The sequence below is a fragment of the Harpia harpyja genome, chromosome 1, assembly GCF_026419915.1.
Source record: "Harpia harpyja isolate bHarHar1 chromosome 1, bHarHar1 primary haplotype, whole genome shotgun sequence".
Classification (NCBI taxonomy): Eukaryota; Metazoa; Chordata; class Aves; order Accipitriformes; family Accipitridae; genus Harpia; species Harpia harpyja.
Genome location: NC_068940.1, coordinates 34,228,946 through 34,246,823, shown reverse-complemented (window position 1 = coordinate 34,246,823; position 17,878 = coordinate 34,228,946). Strand labels below are relative to the sequence as shown.

The 17,878-nt window shown below is 42.0% G+C and overlaps 2 protein-coding genes across 6 annotated transcripts; one reads left to right on the top strand and one right to left on the bottom strand.

Moving 5' to 3' along the window:
* Positions 1–2,568: 2,568 nt before the first annotated feature.
* PPP1R3D (protein phosphatase 1 regulatory subunit 3D) lies at positions 2,569–7,306 on the bottom strand. Its single transcript, XM_052786293.1, has one exon. It carries the CDS (start codon positions 7,304–7,306, stop codon positions 6,383–6,385), a length of 924 nt encoding a protein of 307 aa, XP_052642253.1. The 3' UTR covers positions 2,569–6,382.
* A 982-nt stretch (positions 7,307–8,288) lies between these two features.
* FAM217B (family with sequence similarity 217 member B) lies at positions 8,289–15,032 on the top strand. 5 transcript variants are annotated; one of them, XM_052786252.1, is made up of 6 exons: positions 8,289–8,412; positions 9,173–9,358; positions 9,868–10,076; positions 11,271–11,382; positions 11,474–11,559; positions 11,958–15,032. In XM_052786252.1, exons 3-6 carry the CDS (start codon positions 9,982–9,984, stop codon positions 13,147–13,149), a joined length of 1,485 nt encoding a protein of 494 aa, XP_052642212.1. In that variant the 5' UTR covers positions 8,289–8,412; positions 9,173–9,358; positions 9,868–9,981; the 3' UTR covers positions 13,150–15,032. The 5 variants fall into 5 exon arrangements, with proteins under 5 accessions (XP_052642212.1, XP_052642222.1, XP_052642232.1 ...); XM_052786262.1 differs by lacking the exon at positions 9,173–9,358 and having other exon boundaries at positions 8,289–8,408; XM_052786272.1 differs by lacking the exon at positions 9,173–9,358.
* The last annotated feature ends 2,846 nt before the right edge of the window (positions 15,033–17,878 follow it).

Genomic DNA, 17,878 nt, shown 5'->3' with positions numbered 1-17,878 from the left:
AGAAAATGGAAGCAAAACTGTCTTTAGGGTAGGGTAGCACTATGTACAGTGACCCCTCTTCACTACAGCAGCAGAAATATCTACCTTCATTACAGGTACTGGAAAACATTGTACTGGTCAATATAATCAATCTTTAGCACAGCTGCTGTTGTATGTAGAACTGAGAAGGGTAAAAAGCATTGATGCCAACAGTTTTAATATCAAGTGTCAGCTGAAATAGTTGCAGATCTGAGATCATAAGGAGAAAGCCAAATCAGGAAAGAAGTCAGTACTAACATTAGACTCATGTTGACAAATGACTAATCACTTAGACTTGCCGTTCTGTGTCTTTACCAGGCAATGCTGTAAAGTACATGTAACTTTATTGAGCACTGATGATACACTAAATTAAGTACTGTTGTTACAACTGACTGTTAGCATATTACTATTACTACAAGCTGGAATTTAACTTTTTTCTTTGTAAGATAAATACAAAGAAACTATGAATTTGAAACTAAATGTAAAAATAACGCCTATGTTAAAAATAACACTAACTACCTGTAAAATAAACCTGATGGTTGGATGTTCATAGAAAAAGCCAGTCCTTCTCTTAAATCATAAAATGGTTTGAGTTGGAAGGGACCTTAAAGATTATCTGGTTCCAACCCCCCTGCCCTGGGCAGGGACACCTTCCACTAGACCAGGTTGCTCAAAGCCCCATCCAACCCGGCCTTGAACACTTCCAGGGATGGGGCAGCCACAGCCTCTCTGGGCAACCTGTTCCAGTCCCTCACCACCCTCAACAGTGAAGAACTTCCTTACATCTAATCTAAATGTACCCTCTTTCAGTTTAAAGCCATTACCCCTTGTCCTATCTCTACATGCCCTTGTAAAAAGTCCCTCTCCAGCTTTCTTGTAGGCCCCCTTTAGGTACGGGCAGGCTGCTAGAAGGTCTCCCCGGAGCCTTCTCTCCTCCAGGCTGAACAACCCCAACTCTCTCAGCCTGCCTTCATAGGAGAGGTGCTCCAGCCCTCTGATCACCCTGGTGTGCCTCCTCTAGACTCGCTCCAACAGGTCCATGTCCTTCTTATGCTGGGGGCCCCAGCACTGAACGCAGTACTCCAACGAGAGTGGAGTAGAGGGGGAGAATCACCTCCCTCGACCTGGGGAGGAAGCAAAGGATAAAGATAGTGGTCTTTGGTTTTAACAAATCACCTGAAAATAATGTGAATTTGTTTTAGCCTCAGGGGTGGTGGTGGGGATGTGCATAAGAGTATATAATATGATTCTTTTGATGCAGCCCAGGATACAGTTGGCTTTCTGGGCTGCAAACGCACATTGCCGGGTCATGAGCTTCTCATCAACCAACACCCCCAAGTCCTTCTCCTTAGGGCTGCTCTCAATCCACTCATTGCCCAGCCTGTATTTGTATTAAATACTCTTACGTGCATCCCAACCCCCACACCCAAGGCTAAAACAAATTCACATTGTTTTCAAGTGAGTTATTAAAATCAAATACCACTATCTTTATCCTCTGCGGTCTCCTGGCTAGCCTACACTGTGGTTGCCATATTTATTTCCAGGTGATGCTTAATACTCTATTTTAGTGGGTAAACTTATGACAGTTAAGGTGCTACTGCTAGTTCTGATTCAGATCAGTAGTATAGGAAAATGGAAAAACAAGAGTCGTAAAGACAGGATATTATAAGACCATGCTTTCTAAAAGCACTCTCCTTTATGCAGCTACATGCATATAACACATTATCTGTATGCTTTGTAATAAAAAGTGACATTGACATTCTTAAACAACTTAGCATAATATAGACATTTTCCTGTACTTAAACCGTGATTTGCAATAGTCATCTTTCCCCCAAGCAACTTTGACAATGCAGTGTTGAAGTTTTTAACACTGATTAAAAAGTAACTGGTAATATATGTCTTTATTAATGTCTCCATTTTGCTTTAGAAGAAACCTGGCAACAGATCATTCAAATCTTGAACTGTATCAAGTAAATGCTTGACACTGATGGAGATGCATTTCATATAAAGGATAAATCAGTTACTGCAGAGATGCACACTCTCTTAACATACCACGTGTAGATATATTTTCAAGAAAGCTGAGTGAAAAGAATGTGGTTTGAGAGGAAAGACTGCAGCAATGAAAACTGAAACAACAAATGGAAGAAAGAATAACACAGCTGTGACACTCAGAAATTACTGTGTTAAGTACAGTCTAGCACACCTTTGGAAAGTGCTATTAGAAGAAAACCCGTCTCCTTTTCCATGAAACCATATTAGAATGAACCGGCAGTGTGCCTTTTTTCAACATTAGATCTTAATCCTGCAAGTGCTGGATGCACAGAACTCTGAGGTGAAATAACAGCAACTTCCACGTAAGAAGTGGCAGCCTGGTCATTTTTGCAGCTATATAGACTAATCACTGTATTTTTATCAACTGCTGTTCATTTTTTAGCAACTCTATCCCACCTTACTTTCGTGAGTATGTTGCTCTGTAAGTGACAACTCAGCACTAAGTTGCCTCATGAGTTTTCTTAACCGTTAACAGGAGTACCATTGACAAAAACAACATAAAAATGTGAAAAGCTTTTATTACAATCTTTTGTATTACAATAGCCATAGTTTTATTATTGTTTTTAAAATTAATTAAGCACTTTGCAATTGTACAACTCTCCACTAAAACAAAATGACCTTTTGTCTAGCACATGTGCTTTATTGATATACTGTGTAATGTACTTTATTCTGGACAAGATGTTTAATCAGGAAAGACAACCCCTTTTCATTTACACGGATTCCATGTTTCTTTAAAAAACACACCTGAAAGAACCTTGAAACTGTGGACTACTAGATATTAAGTTATTGTATGACTATAATAAATACAGGTTTTTAAAAGTGCATGATATGGCAAAAACCCTTGTGAAGAATTCACTTTTACAAAATCCTCATTATAAGGGAAGTGCTCAGTTTGAACACAGTGCAAAGCAGTCAAGTTTTCCTGAGAATTTATAAAGGTGGTCATAAGTTTACCTTCACAACAGGTGCGTATTACCACTACTTAATGGCTTAATCCCTTTTTTGTCAACTAGAATCCTTTTGATGTTCAGTACTGAATGTGACAGGAAAACATAAGTGCAAATTTCATCTTTCATGTGACAGGTGCCAGTACTCGTGTGAATGTTTAACAGCTTAACCCAGAGATCACTCTCAGTTCCATTATAAGGTCGGCCTGCTCAACTCTCCGTCAGCACAGACAGCTAACTGGTTTAGTAACAGCTACTGTTAATTCTCCTCCAGCAGTGCAAGACAAGCAGAGAGAAAAGGCAAACTTGGAATAATACTTTAGTATTCAAGATTTTGCACAGGTAAATACCCTGAGACGTTGCAGAAGGAAGACAATACAAGGCAAACTCATATTGCCGAGACATTAATTTCTCACCTGTCTCCAACACTGTGGTATACATGACATTAACCTTTAAACTGACAGCCTCAGCTTTGCATAATCTGTCCCTGCCTGCAATAACACTCATATTTGACATTTGCTAGAACATGAAAGAGTCTCTCCCAGGAGATGGCAACAGCATCTTTCTGCCAGTAAGCCAAGTATTGCACTGGGCTCCAGCAACATCCATTGTAAACTGGTGTCAAATACCAGTCTCACAAGAGATGGAATTTTTATGGTGTGCTGAAAGGCAATTCAGTGGTTTTGCTGATGGAAGAAATACAGTAATTTGGGAGGGGGAAAGAGTGAGGGGGAACAATACTTTAAAATAGTGCCTTTATTCAGCACAGTGCTTCTGTGTGTGTGTGTTCGTTTTCTTCTTACTTTGCTGACAAGTACATAAAACTTTGCTTCTATGGACTTTACTGGATAAACTTTAATGGAATTCCTTAAGTGAGCAAGTTTCACCAAAGTAAGGGTATGCAATTTCAATTCATGCCAAGAAAGATTCTTCTGCAGTCACTGAAGGTGTGTTTCAGCTCATCTAACTTGACATCTACAGACTCTGGCAGAATTTGGCACAATCTGCACTAATGCTGAGAATTTCAGTATGGCAGAACTAGTCCCGCAGCGTTCTCTCTGCACTCAGCAGAGATGATACAGTTTGTCACACCACAGGTAGTCTGCTAACGATAGCGAAAACATCTCCATTGACTATGAAGAGTATAGGTTGACTAGTTCAGATGTATTATGTCCTATATTGTCATAATGTCATTTAGTCATATGAAGCCCACCATAGGAGGCAAAAAACCTTGCAGTTAGGTAGCACCCCTTCTCACAGAGCTCATTTTCTGTGCCACCTGAGGACAACTAGACTTCCAGTTCCCTGCACTAATTTTTCTACGAGACAAGAGCTGCTGCTGGATTGGTCATGGTCACTCCTCTAACCCAGATACAGACAATAACGCAGATGGATTGAAAGCAGGCAGCACTCTTTCCTCTCCGTAGCTGGCAATCGCACCTCAGCCTCACCTACTCCTTCAAAACAATTTCAACTTAAACGTTCAACTTCACAGTGCTCCAGTACAAAGTTAAAGCAGACAACACAGTCAATTCTCAATGGTTTCTAATAGGATTGAGTTTTCTCAGTACTCTGCAGGAGTTGCTCAGCAGCTCGTAGAATCCTCATTCATGACTTCAGTCCCTTTGAAAGCCAAAGACTAATGGAACCAGGCAGCTTCTTCACTTGAAATCCTAGCTTTGCTAATCACAACTAAGTAGTAACATTAAGTTTCCAAACACATGAATTTTCTTGGGGTTTCTGCACTTCCAGAATTACTCAGTAGACTTTTTGGACTAATATATACTTGGCTGTGGGTTGCTTACAACAGTGATTTTAAAAACTTGTGATTTTCATGAATAAGCAGCAATCCAAAATAAGATGCCCGAATAAGTGGCCTGATTTTCATACTACAGTCCTAAAAAAGCAGCTCTTCTAATACCTCCATCCATCCAGTCAGTTCTGAAAATTCATGCTACACATATAAAGCTAAACTTTCCATGCAGTTATGAATATGTATGAAAAAAATCATGGACAATCTTTTACTTACTAGATTTCAGCCTGTTGCCAATCTTAAATCACGCTAAAACCACAGAATGAAAGTAAGTAGAGCAAGAAACATGGGAAGACCGCATCTTAACAGTGTTACTGTGCTCTCCCTGCTGCAGAAGGGATTCTGTTTATGGGTCTATGCAAGTATCAGTTTACGAGTAAAATGAACATTTCGCTTTGAAGTTCCCGCTTTGTGTTGCAAAGGATGCAGCCTTGGAGTTCAACTGGTTTCTAATGAGAAGTAGTTGATTAAAGAATTCAAAAATACTACTGCAGTAGTACTGGGACACTGGGGAACAGAGAGCCAGGATTCTGGGTTCTGGCATGCTATTCTAAGGCTCTGTAACCAGCTCCATGTATTGTCTATATTTTATTCCTTTTTTATATATCTTATATCTGTTTCTTGATTTATAAATTTACCAGTAATAGTGGTAAGATCATTAGCATTCATACAGTGCTTTGAGATCTTCAACTGCAATTGCAACACAAGTGCAAAATTGCTCTAGTTTCCCTTAGTAAAAACAGATGCACAAGGAAAGGACAATTCCTGCACCACTACCTAAAGAAAAAACCTTGTGCCTCACCTGAAAAAGATGAGAACTTCTCCATGAAGATCTGCCTTACACACACTTTGGTAACAATCATTCCTGCTGCTTACTGCAAACACTGGAGATTAAAAAAAAAAAAAAAAAAGGTGCCTTTTCTTAAGGGAAACAGAGGGGCTGATGGCACATTTTCACGTATGTTCTGCTCATAATGACATTTAATTTCCAGCCCAAATATTAATGGAAATATTTAACATGGTTTCAGTCTTAATAATATATATATAAGTACTCCCTACAGTGTCTGCCATCCAAATTATGCATAAACGGAATAGTGCCCAGACTTGGTGAGATAATATAAACAAAATTAACAACAAAACCAGTAAAGCCACACTGTCCATTTAGAAAACAAACAGTATAAAATGGTAAAATGGATCAGTTAGAACTATTCTATGTAACCTAGAATATTACTAGCAATGTGAAGTGCCTTGTTTTGCTTGCTGGTAGTCTGACAGCATCCCCTGGAACCATTCTGCAATGACTCATACGCTACAAGAAATGATCACACAGGCTTTCAACGGATGTAACTCAATACACATTTTGGCCCTTTTTACTTTCTGAGAGGTGTAGAACAGTTTGTACGGGTCATTGGCTACTTCCCTGCCCTGGAGCACTTTGCCAGATTTGGCAGGTTTCAAAAAGGAGTCTGTTGCCATAGGAGCAGAGAGCCGGGCCAAAGAGAAGAGTGCCACCGAGACTACTGACAAGCTGCTCTGCATCCACTTCCTTTTTTCAGATGAAGTGGATCCAGCTCTCCTCACATTCTCTAGGCATCTTAAGGGGGTGAGACCGGCAGGTGAGACTGTAGTTTTTGCCTCTGTTGTTATCCCAGTACTCCTGGCCATTGACTTGGTACCTTGCTGCAAACTGGACTACAGAGGACAGCTGAAGGAGGAAAGGAGGCACAGGGAGAAAGAAAGTGAAAACATCGACCTGATCCTGCCCGTTTTTCTCAGGGATGCTACTGTGCCAATGAGCACACACTTCGTGCAGGCTTTTCCACTGGTTGAAGGTATATCGCACAGATACGCGCTTCTCAAAAGCAACATTGCGAACCTGGATGGTGCCACTGAGCCCCAAATCTGAGCTGGTCACTCGTTCAAGACACACCTGCTGCTCCTGAAGTCGGGACGAGAAATCCATACAGTCTGCAGGCTGCTGGAAGTCAGGGACCAAGCACTGCATAGTAAACTCCAAGTCTGAGCTGCTGTACCACAGGTCTGAGTTTATGGAGAGCCTGGAAAGGACATGCAAGGGGATCGATGGATCCTCCCCAGTCTGGAAGACTTTCACTTCAGTGAGCTCCAAGCCCAAAGCATCAGCAAATCTCACCCTGTTCATACGACTCTGGCATCCAGGAACTTGACGCTGCACTGCTGTAAGCTTCCTTCTTTCGGTCGATGCAGGCAAAGATCTTGCTCGGCGGCGTATGATAGGCCGTAATGCTGGATCACAGCTGGAGGAAGTGCTGCTCTGAAGCTTATTTGGCTGAGGGCCCCCCTTGGCTGGGGTACTGCTCCGAAGAGTCAGGCTGCTACTCGTATGGACTGCTGGGGGCTGCTGCTGCCCTTGTCCTGGTGCTTCTTCAGCCCGTAACATGTTCTGATAGAGATCAGAGAGGTAGCTGGGATTCCTCCGAGGACCACGTACCTCCATTCTTAACCAATGACAAAAAATCAGTGTTAACACTGCAGGTAATAACGAGCAGTGCCTCTCTGAAGCACGTAACTTGGGAACGGCGGCCACGGACAGCAAGTATTTGAGTTTATTGCACTGGATGCAGCAAGAATCAACTGGAACAACGTAGCCCTCTGAACGAAGGGCAGAAACCTGGAAGCTCTCACAGTAGCTGGAAGCGAACCAGAGGCTAGCACGTTGTACGGGGCGATGAAGGCAGTCTCACTGGCTGGTAAACTCGAGGCCGCTGTGCTGGCTGGTGGACCCGTTGCTCAGGCTGGAAAGGGATTCAAGGCTATCACCGTTTATGCTGGAGGACCTGAAACTCTCACGCAGGCTGGAGACTGACTGGAGGCTGTCGTGCTGGACACCGAAGGACTCCAGGCTGTCGGAGAGGTCGCCGGATGCCCGGGGATTGCTGTGGCGTGCCCCAAAGCACCCTTGCCCGTTACACAGGGCCAGAGGGGCCTGCAGGCTGTCCTCGCAGACGCCGACCGAGCCCACGCTCCTGCAGCAGCAGCAGCAGCAGCAGCAGGGACACTCCAGGCTGTCACACTGGATGCTGGGCGACTCGCGAGGGCTGCCGAGGCTGGGGAAGGCTTGGAGGCTGTCGAGCGGGAGGGAGCCGGAGCCGAGGCCGGGGCTGCTGCAGAGGCTGGAGGGAGCTCGGGGGCTGTCGCGGCGGGGGCTGTCGCGGCGGAGGCTGTCGGGCGGGGCTGCGGAGGCAGGCTCGGTAACGTGGCTGGAGGGGGGGGGATCCACGTTTGGGGACTTTGCAGCCCACATCAGCTGCACGGTCCTCCCTCCGCCCCGCGGCGAGGCGAGGCGATGCCCGGCCTGCCCCTGGGCCGGCGGCAGGCAGAGCGGCGGCAGCGGCCCCGGCCCGGGACGGCCGCCCCGCGGCGCGGACCGCTGCCGCGTCCTCTCCCCTCACGGACGGCGCATGCGCGGAGTCTCTCCCTCCCGGCCGCCCTGTCGAGCCGAACGGCCCGTGCGCGCCGTCACCGCGCGCCTGCGCACTGCCCGCCGGACGTCGCTGCCCTCGACCTGCCCTTAGTTGCCGGTGGCGGCTGAGGCGAAGGCAGGTACCGGGCGGGCGAGTGGCGGGGCCGAGGGGGCTGGGGGCTCGGGGCTCGCAGGGCTGGAGGGGAAGGAAAGGAGAGAAAAGAAAGATAGAAAGGCAGGCAGGCAGAAGGTGCGTGGAGGCGGTCCGTTAACGAACGAGCTGCCCTGCGGTCGTTGGCGTTAGGGAGCGCGGTGGCAGTTAGCGGCGGGAATCGCTGGTGCCTCCCCGGAGGGAGCGGAGCCGCGGGCACAGCCTGCCATGGCGGGCTGGGAGCCGCGGAAACGGCCTGCGGCCGCTCTCGCCTTCCATCGGCTCTTCTTTGCTGGTGGGCTGCCCCGTCCGTGTCCGTGAAGGCGCGGTCCCGAAACCGCCGGGCCCCGGTCCTTCGGGATCTGGTAGGTGCTGGGAACAAACCCCCGCCCTGTCCTGCGCTCCCTCCTCGGCCGTGGCGGGGAGACGAGGGGAAGGGAGGCACCGAGGAAATAGGACAGGATCAGGTGTAAATAGATATAGATAGGAATATAAGTACATGAATAGCGCTGCAACAAGAGTAACGGTGGGTAAGGAGAGGTATTTTGGTGCTGGGCATCTGTCGCCTTTTGCAAATCGTATCTCTGCACCCCTGGTAGGGGGATGCGGTTTCTGGAAAGTAAAAGAACGCTACGAATTCTGCTCTTTGAGTATTTTTAGTAGGAGCTTATGAGTGCTGAGAGATTTGTTGTGGAAAAAGAAAAAAATTAAGTATTTGATACAAAATTTGCATATATGAATACAGGAAGAGCGCATTTTCTGACACAAAAAGGACAGCTCAACATGCATGGAATGCAGGTGGTTGATCATCTGTTCTTGTTAAATTAAGAGCAGAAACACCCACCACCATTTGACTGTGATACTTGGCTCCAGTCAATACATGTAATGCTGCGCAGGAGGAACAAAATGATGATGAGCACGTTACACAATGAAAAGTAGGTCTTCTAACGCTGCCGTACTTCCAGATATTTTCCTGTGTTTTACCAACAATCTTTCAGGGACAGGCTTGTAAACCTCCTGGCAAGAGCTCGGTGCTTTGCGGGGCAGCTGGCCCAGCCTCCCTTGGTACTGATGCGGTACCGGGGCTGACGGACGGGCTGTGCCCGGTGGCTGCAGCAGCAGCAGGGCTTCCCACAGCAAAGCCTGCGCCTGTCTCCCTTGGCTGGCTTTGGCCGCTGTGCTCTGCAGCTTTAGTGGCCAGCCTGTGCCCCTGGGAGGGGGAGCAGGGCTGCCCTCGCCGCTCAGCTCTCTTCTCGGTACCCAGGGTGATGACAGCTCAGCGTGGATCGACAATAGTTAAGGCGAATGATGCTGGTTCCCATTAAGCGAGCGCTGGGGGAGGGGACGGTGTTTTCCAGTACCGTTTGGTAGCTGATTATCTTATGGCTTTATAAATAAATCACGTTGGGAGGAATTGCATGGTGTTTGTTTACTGCATCTCTAGGACGTGGTGATGATGTTTGCATTTGATACGCTGTGTCTTACAAACCCAAAAGACTGGAGTCGTTTGAAGATTATGTAAAAATAAAGGTGCAGATACCCTTTAAAAAGAATAATAATGGGACCAGGCATTCAAGAATATCCCTTATTACTGCACAGAGAGACACAGAAAAAGGAAAGCCAAATCAATGAAAACCACAAAGGAACGGTAAAGTAAGGAAATTATTTTCTCTCTTTCTAGTTACAGAAACCTCTAAATACTGTAGATTAGTTAATAAGTGCATGGCTGTCCTGTTCAGATTGTCATCATCCTCTCCTCTGATCCACAGCAACAGAAACGATTGTGCAGTATGATCATGCAGGTCATAAAGTGACAGAGTTGACTGCATCAATGCTGGAGGCACAAGACTTATTTTCATTCTTTTACAAGCTCTTGAACTGGTGAAATCATGTTTTTTAAAACAAAATCTGACTATAGTGACATAAAAACTGTGAACAAGATGTACAGCCTGACAAATTAACTGAACTGCAGTCAAACTAGATGAGACCGGGAGGGCGCAGTTTGCTTATTCCTGTTCTAAAATGACATTTTAAAGCTTTCCTTTTTAAAATTAATAATATTTCTTGTTTGTAGAACAAACACTGTTTTCTGATTCTTACAAAATACACTGATTTAATGGTTCTGTGTGCTTATACAGAAATGTATCTGATTTAATTGAGGAAATATGTATTTTAGTTTTAACCTGTCCAGATCAGTAATACCATTCCTTTTGCTTGCATATGAGTTTTTCTCCTACTAATATTTCAACAACCCATCATAACATAAAATGGTGAATTTTGTTTATGCCTTTGTTGTGAAGTAGTTTATATTAATATCAGAATAGACTCTGTGCTCCCTGCTCACTTCCACTGCTAACTTCATAGGAATAATCCTTTAAATTTTGTTAAGAGTATGCAAATGAGAAAGGCAAGCAAGATTTGGCTTGCAGTGGTCTTCATATCGTACTTTATAATTAATTTTGTTAAATTGCAGTAGGACCATGTACCAGGTACTATAGAAATCAGTAGTTAAACATGTAGTCTCTAATATTTACTATTTGTTATCCCCAAAGTAACTTCGGGATCCTCTCATAGAGGATTCTATATAAGGGCTAATTTCTATTATTATATCATCTGGTTGAATTATTCACTTTTGCATTAGTAGTATTAAAAACATAGTAGTGCATTAGTAGTATAAAAAATAAAAAGTGACCGTAGCATAGTTCTGATGAACTTTAAGTCTAAGAATAGTTGCAATCAACTCTCTCTCTTTAAAACTGAATTGCACTCTAAACTTTTATTGTATTTCTGTTCTGATGATTGTATATGTTGCTATTTATATGTGATATTCTGTTTAATCCTTCCTAGTTACAGTAATGGAAGAAGCCATCCGAGCACCAAAGGACTAAATAAACCAGTTTCTCATGTGAAATCTTCTCCTGGAAGATTAGGCAAAAATGTATCAAGTGCCACTGAAAAGGTATATCATTCCTTTTTTTTTGTTTACAGAAAAAGGGTACTTCGTTTATGTCACCTTCTTAATAACATCACATACTTTCATATCTTTCCAGATTTCCCATGACACTCAACGTGGTAACCAACCAAGTATTTTTAAGAAGGGAAGAAACCAGCTGGATGACAATTCTCAGTCAAAAAGGTAGATTTATGTTAAGATTGTGTGTTTAGTTTGTAGTCATTTCAAACTGGTATATAAAATGCTTCTGATGAAGACATGGCTTCTGTGTTTTGCTTTTGACTTCACTGGCCCTAGAATTCAGCATTTATGAGTACAACAAATTTATCAGTATGGAAACTTACTATCCTGCCTTAGTGAGTTCTCAGGCAAAATCAGAATAAAATAAAACAAAAAACCAGTAGTAGGTGGTGTTATCTCTGCCAGCAAATATTAATTTTACCTCATTACCAAATTTCCATGCCAATTTCAGCTTCATTCGTGTAGATCCGTGTCCTTGAAGGGGGTAGCAAGACCTTTGTAAACTGATGTTCCAAAGACATTAATCATTCTAACAGGATATGATCTTTCTTTTTATTTAGGATCACGGGTGTTTGCACGTCACTGCACAGAGTACAAGGACCAAAGAGGAGTCTCCCAGAAAGAAGGCAAAATGAATCTTTTCTGCACAGGATCCCTCCTAGCATAAAGGGCAGCACACAAGGTAGCTTCTGTAGGGTTAAAGATGTCCCAATGCAACATTTTTATTGCAGTAAAAAAGAACAGTTGGAAAAGAATCACGAAGAACATGTTGCTCAAGCTGGTCCACGCTCTTCTAAATGGCAAGAAGCATCTGTAGATGAAATGTTTCTTGATTTTGAGTCAGTACAAATTATTAAAGAAGATGCTGAAGATGATAGTGCCAGTGATCTGTCTGATTCAGAAAGGATTCCCATTCCCCCGTCCCCCTGCACACCACCAGAACTCATTCTCAGAGCTGAAGAAATTGATCCAGTTTGTTTGGAACATGTCTCTGATATGGGTTTTAAAGAATCAGAATATTACTACCCAGACTTCCTCCCACCCCCTTTCAACTCATGGAACTTGAAGCAATTAGCCATCTTTGTTAATGTAGAGGGTAAAACGGAATTTCGACCAAAGCCAACAGGATTTCTTGAGAAATACATTGATCGCCTTTTGCAGCTGGAATGGCTGCAAATGCAGACTGTACAGAATGAGAAAGGAAAGGCGGCCAAAGCCAGGCCACAGACTGCTCCCGGCTCCATCCGTACCCTAAAAAGTCCTGGCAAAGGCAAAGCATTGCTCAGCCCTTTGCCTAACAAGCAAGTGGTTCCCCAAGAAAGTATTACAAAGCTGCCCAGAAGCTATGCAGGTCACAGGGGAGATTCATACTGTGAAGAAAGTCGCCAGTTATATTCTCATACAGGTCACCTGAAATTTTCTGAGAGAGTGGGATGTGCAATGTCTTCTCAGAGACAATCTGGTGAAGTAAGGAGTGAACTGATAAAAAAACCAACTGCAAAGCAACAGCTTCTCAATATGCAGCCCCCTGAGAACAGTACTAAAATTCAAAGTGTTGGTAATATCAGACCCCCTAAGCAAACCCCAGTATTTCATGGTTCAGCTGCTCCCATCAAAGGCTTAAAAACATACGCATGTACAAATCCAAAGAAAAATGGCAATGCCAACAATTATGTTCCTTCTAAAAAACCAACAGGGGACAGGAAAATAAAAACAAATGGCACGAAACAAACATCATGCAAATTTAAATGAAGAAAAATTCATTAGTAAATTTTGATGGTTCTTGACTGCTAGAAAGCATTTGGCTAATGCAGAAGGGTCATGTTTTCTTCATAGGAAGATCCTGAGAAAATATGTTCTTGATGCATGGTTCTAAGTCAGCACTGTTCATTTCAATACATTTGATCTTAAGCCAGCAAGGCCAGCAGGAAATCTTTTCCCTGAAGGCAAGTGTCTTCCATTGGTCTTTCCTCAAAAATATTTACAATTGCTCAATGAAGATAATAGAGGAGTATGAAAGTTGAGAGAAATGTATAATTATAACGTGTCCTCCTATTTGCACCAGTTGAAGTCCACTGAAGTCTGTGGTGTTTCTTACGCTTACCTTGGTGTATTTGAGAGAAAAGGGTCCATGCTCTTTTTCTTGAACAGATGTGCTATTTTGTGAGACAGGTTTGATGGTGGTGTTTTCTGATGGAAAAGGGCTCAAGTGTTTTTTGTAAAATAATGGAGTGTGCTTATCTATGCAAAGTCAAACTAATTCTTCACAGAAGATGATGAAATTTTTTGATGAATTAGATTTTTTTTTTTTTTATAAGAGGAAGAATGCAGATAATGTTTTGAAATATTTTAATGCAGAAAGGATTCTTTTTAAGACAAAAAATTATTAGGGAGCAGACAGCTTCCATAGAGACAGATGAGGAAAATGGAATGCATATTTTTATACCCAGAAATCTTCACTGTGTTTACAGACAACTTCCCTTGAAGTTAATTTTGTAAGCCTTGATGCTTTTTGTCATTTAGAGGAAATGACCAAATTTCAAATTGCACATGGATATATATGACTAATGCAAAATGAAGGTATTACTAGAGACTCTTGGGCCTAATTTGCAGAACTGGTAGCTTCTCAAAACCTAAAAAATAGACTCTTGGGGGATGAATTTAAAGGCTATTGTAAGTTCAAGTAAAGATATATTTTGATACAAAAGATACTTGTTTTCAGTCACCCGAGATGACTATTATTTATCCCATGGTCCAGTCTACTTCAGTTAGCTTGGGTTCTTGTTTCAAGGTTTAGTGAAGTGACATGGGAAAATACCCAACAGAAAGAACTTGTACAACCAGGATCGGGCCCTGTCCTTGGACTCTCTGCTTTCTCTTGCGTCTGTGAGATACAAGAGAATATGAAGGATAGTTCAGTAAGTATTCAAGTGTTAGTTCATCTGTTACAATTTCAAATCAATCACAGCAGCTGGGGACACAATCTTGTTAAAGATGAAATTCCAGAGGATGTTTTGTACCTTCATTTTAAAATTAAATACTGAGCAGCATTAACTTCATCCTCGGCCACCAGTCACAGTGAACTGTTTATGAGAAGTGAGCTGAGGTCTGATGGACCAGATTTTACAAGTAGATCCTTCACATTGTGATAGAAAATGAAAAAGTAGCAAATACTAAAAAGTACATTATGTATATAGTTAAATTGCACTTCTCTTGTTGATCTCATCTTGGTTTTAAGATGCTTAGCTGTTTCTATTCTTTCATTGTGCCTACCAGATCTTCAGCTTTGTAAAATTTCAAAGCATGGATTTATATGTAGTTTAAAATGTGAGAATATTAATAAATGTAGTAATAAACTAGAGTATTTTACAGTACATAAAAACGTTGCTCAGGAATAGTCTAAGAAATATTTTTTAGTGGTTTTTTCCTAGTCTACTGGAGACCAAATGTGAAATTTTAAATTGATAAAGGAAGTGAATGTAATATACAGTATTATATTTCCAAATTCAGTATTTGTGAAGTTACAGTTAAAATGAATTGTAGTTGCATGTACATTCAGCTCTATGCAATTAAAGTGAAACTTAATCTGACATGCTCAAAGATCAAATAAATTGGCTGTGTCAGAGGTGTGGTGAGACTTAGAGGATGGCATTCAACACCAGCAACTGCAGAGGACCAGCACATTCTATTGTTGCTATTTCATCCTTTTGTTTTGTTCCAGACTCATGTATTTCAGCTTTTTTTTAGATGAAAGGTTCTTGCATCCAGTGCTAGAATTTAAAGCTCTGGCTGAATTCTGCAAGCCTTCATTAGTCAAGTTTTCCTGACTCACATTAACAGTAGTGAAAGTCAGTAGGACTGCTCTTGCCAATAAGCACTACTATAGTGCACAATTTTAGTACACTGTTTTAGTGCAGTATTACAAGCACCAGAAGCAAGGTGACCAGGATCAAGTCAATAGTCAGAATAGCAGTTTTTTTAAACAAATTCTGTTAGATGCAGTAATTAATTTAGCATGTTATTATAGCACTGAATGTTAGTGTCTGCTAAATTTTCCTCTGAAATACTCTATATTGATGCTTTCCTAGGTTATAAGGAGGGCACATGCATACAGGCACATTTTGCATGATCACTTCTTAAAGAATAAATAAACAGTGTTTCGGTTAGCTTTGACCAGAGCAAAGATGATTGGCACCGAGAAGTTTTTTCTCACAGACTTAGGAAAGTTTTGTTTTAATGTAGTCCTTGTGATCTGATGGACATCAATCTGTTGTTGGAGACTAAACAGTTATGCAGGTGGAGATGGTGATGCCACTTAAAATAAGTCTGAGTGCTTGTTCATCATTAAGCTCTGGCTGCAATCTGGCCAAGTAAGTTTGTCTCACATGATAATCACACAAGAAGTAAGTTTGTCTCACATGATAATCACACAAGTCTAATTTTTGTTCATTGATTTCATACTTCTTACACAGTTGTCTTTGTTCACATACAGAAATAGAAATTCTGTGTTTGCCTCAACAAACAGCTCTTAGGGTGGCAGACCTCCAAGGGGTTGGGTTTTATCCTGCGGCACTTTTGCTTCCATTTTAACTTGACTGTGTTCTGGGCCGATAGATAAAAAGAGCTCCTTTTATGAAGACAACTATGGTTTCTGTTTCCTTCATTTTAGTGTCAATAGATATTGTCTTTAGAAGCACTTCTGAATACAGCAGAAAAGTTTATTCCATCAAATACATTCAGTTTGGAATTAAAATACTTCCACAGCACAGTGTTTGTGTAGCTATTTATATTTTTTCACTATGTTTAGCAATATGGTCATATGCCTGTCTAAGCCTAGCATTGATGATGGTTCTTGACGAACAAGTTTACTGTGATGTGAGATATTTAAACAGAGATTTATTTTTTTTTCCTAAATAATTTAAAGGTTTAATGTTCTGCAGTACTACCTGCAGAACAAATATGCTCAGGTTGTATTTTAAATAAATAGCCAGATTCTACTTCAGTTATGCTAGTATAAAGTTTGAACTCTGTTGTTTTCAATGAAATTACCCTGTTACAAAGATGTGAAGAAACAGAATTTTACTCTAATATGTATAAGCTGTTTTCCTCAGTACTGCTAAACTGTATTTTTAATGCATAACATGAAGAATTTTAAAACAGTATTGTTTTTCTCTTGTGTTTCTTTTTTTCTCCATTACTTGCACCTCTGCAGTGAAATACTGTGGTCAGTTAAAGTTTTACCTCCCCCACACCCCCTCACACCTTGTGGTAGCTTTCAGTTATATACAGCAGTTCTGAAGTTTCTGCACGATGCCTCCAGATCCTTATTCTGTTAGCAGCACAGCTTCTGCATTTACTCAGAATTTATGCTCCAAAGAGGGGTTATCATTGTGTGAGCAATGCATACCATTCTGGGAAGAGGGGCTTCACATCTTCCTCAAGTGGAAGAGCCTTGCAAGGAAGACTCAGTCCCTACTGCTGGTTCAGTATCCTAAATCATGGGGTGTCTCCTTGTTAAGGCTGGTAAGATGGACTGTAATTTTCTTTCCAAATGAGAGATTACGTTTGCTGGTACAAATTCAGGGTAGTGGGGTGACAGTGCTTCTCGCAGAGGCAAGAAGGCTCAGCAGTATTTGTTCTGAGAAAGTTGAGTTTAGAGCAAATGGGTTGCCAGAAGTAGGGAGCTCTCACCTCCCACCGATGCCCCTCTCCCAGGATGCTGTGCCCGTAGCTCCCAGCTCTGCCGCCTGTGTGCTGCCAGTGCCCCTCTGCTTTTTGCTGCTGCCTTGTGCCCAAGGTGATGGCAGAGGGGTATAATGCTGCATGGGATGGTTATGCTTATTTCATGGGACTAAACTGTCTTGTTTGACTCCAGACTGCTTAATTATGCTGTAATCCCATTATTGCTTGTGTCCTTTCTGTGTTTCATTTATTGTTGTTTGAGGTAACTTTAATCTTGTATATGTTATTTAAAGGATCTTGTTAGAAGTTTGAGAGTATTTTGCCAGAGTTTTTTCAGTCAGTATGTGATACTTTTTTGGAGCTGATATTATTGTTGAAATTTCTACAGTATGAAATTGCCTATAAAGGACTATGTTTTTGCCTTGTTTTAAAGGTATTGAGCCTTTGTTGCTCCCATTGGCATTAGTGGGTTTTCTTCTGAAAAATAATTAAACAGACCACTCTATCTGGAAAGACTGGAACTCTATTAACTGAGAATTTGCAGCCCAGCTTTTGATGTTGGTCATCATGTGTTCTTATTTATTTGAAATTTTGTGGATATTTTTGCTAGTAATTTCATTGGAAAGTGATCTTGTAATTCAAAGCTACTGTATATTTACTATATTAAAAGTGAGATACTGCCTATTTGTTACTTAGTTGTATTTTTTTCATTATCCACAAGGTGGCACCTGTGAATTTTTCTTCTAGAGAATTTCTTTACTGCAGTGTAGGATAGAGCTTGTAGCTCAGCGCATTGCAG

Bases quoted from the DNA above. Each gene is read 5' to 3' on its own strand.
- PPP1R3D (XM_052786293.1), bottom strand. From the start codon at position 7,306: ATGGAGGTACGTGGTCCTCGGAGGAATCCCAGCTACCTCTCTGATCTC.
- FAM217B (XM_052786262.1), top strand. From the start codon at position 9,982: ATGGGACCAGGCATTCAAGAATATCCCTTATTACTGCACAGAGAGACA. The intron at 10,077-11,270 runs GTAAGGAAATTA...AATCCTTCCTAG, and splicing joins AACCACAAAGGAACGGTAAA to TTACAGTAATGGAAGAAGCC. The intron at 11,383-11,473 runs GTATATCATTCC...ATATCTTTCCAG, and splicing joins TATCAAGTGCCACTGAAAAG to ATTTCCCATGACACTCAACG.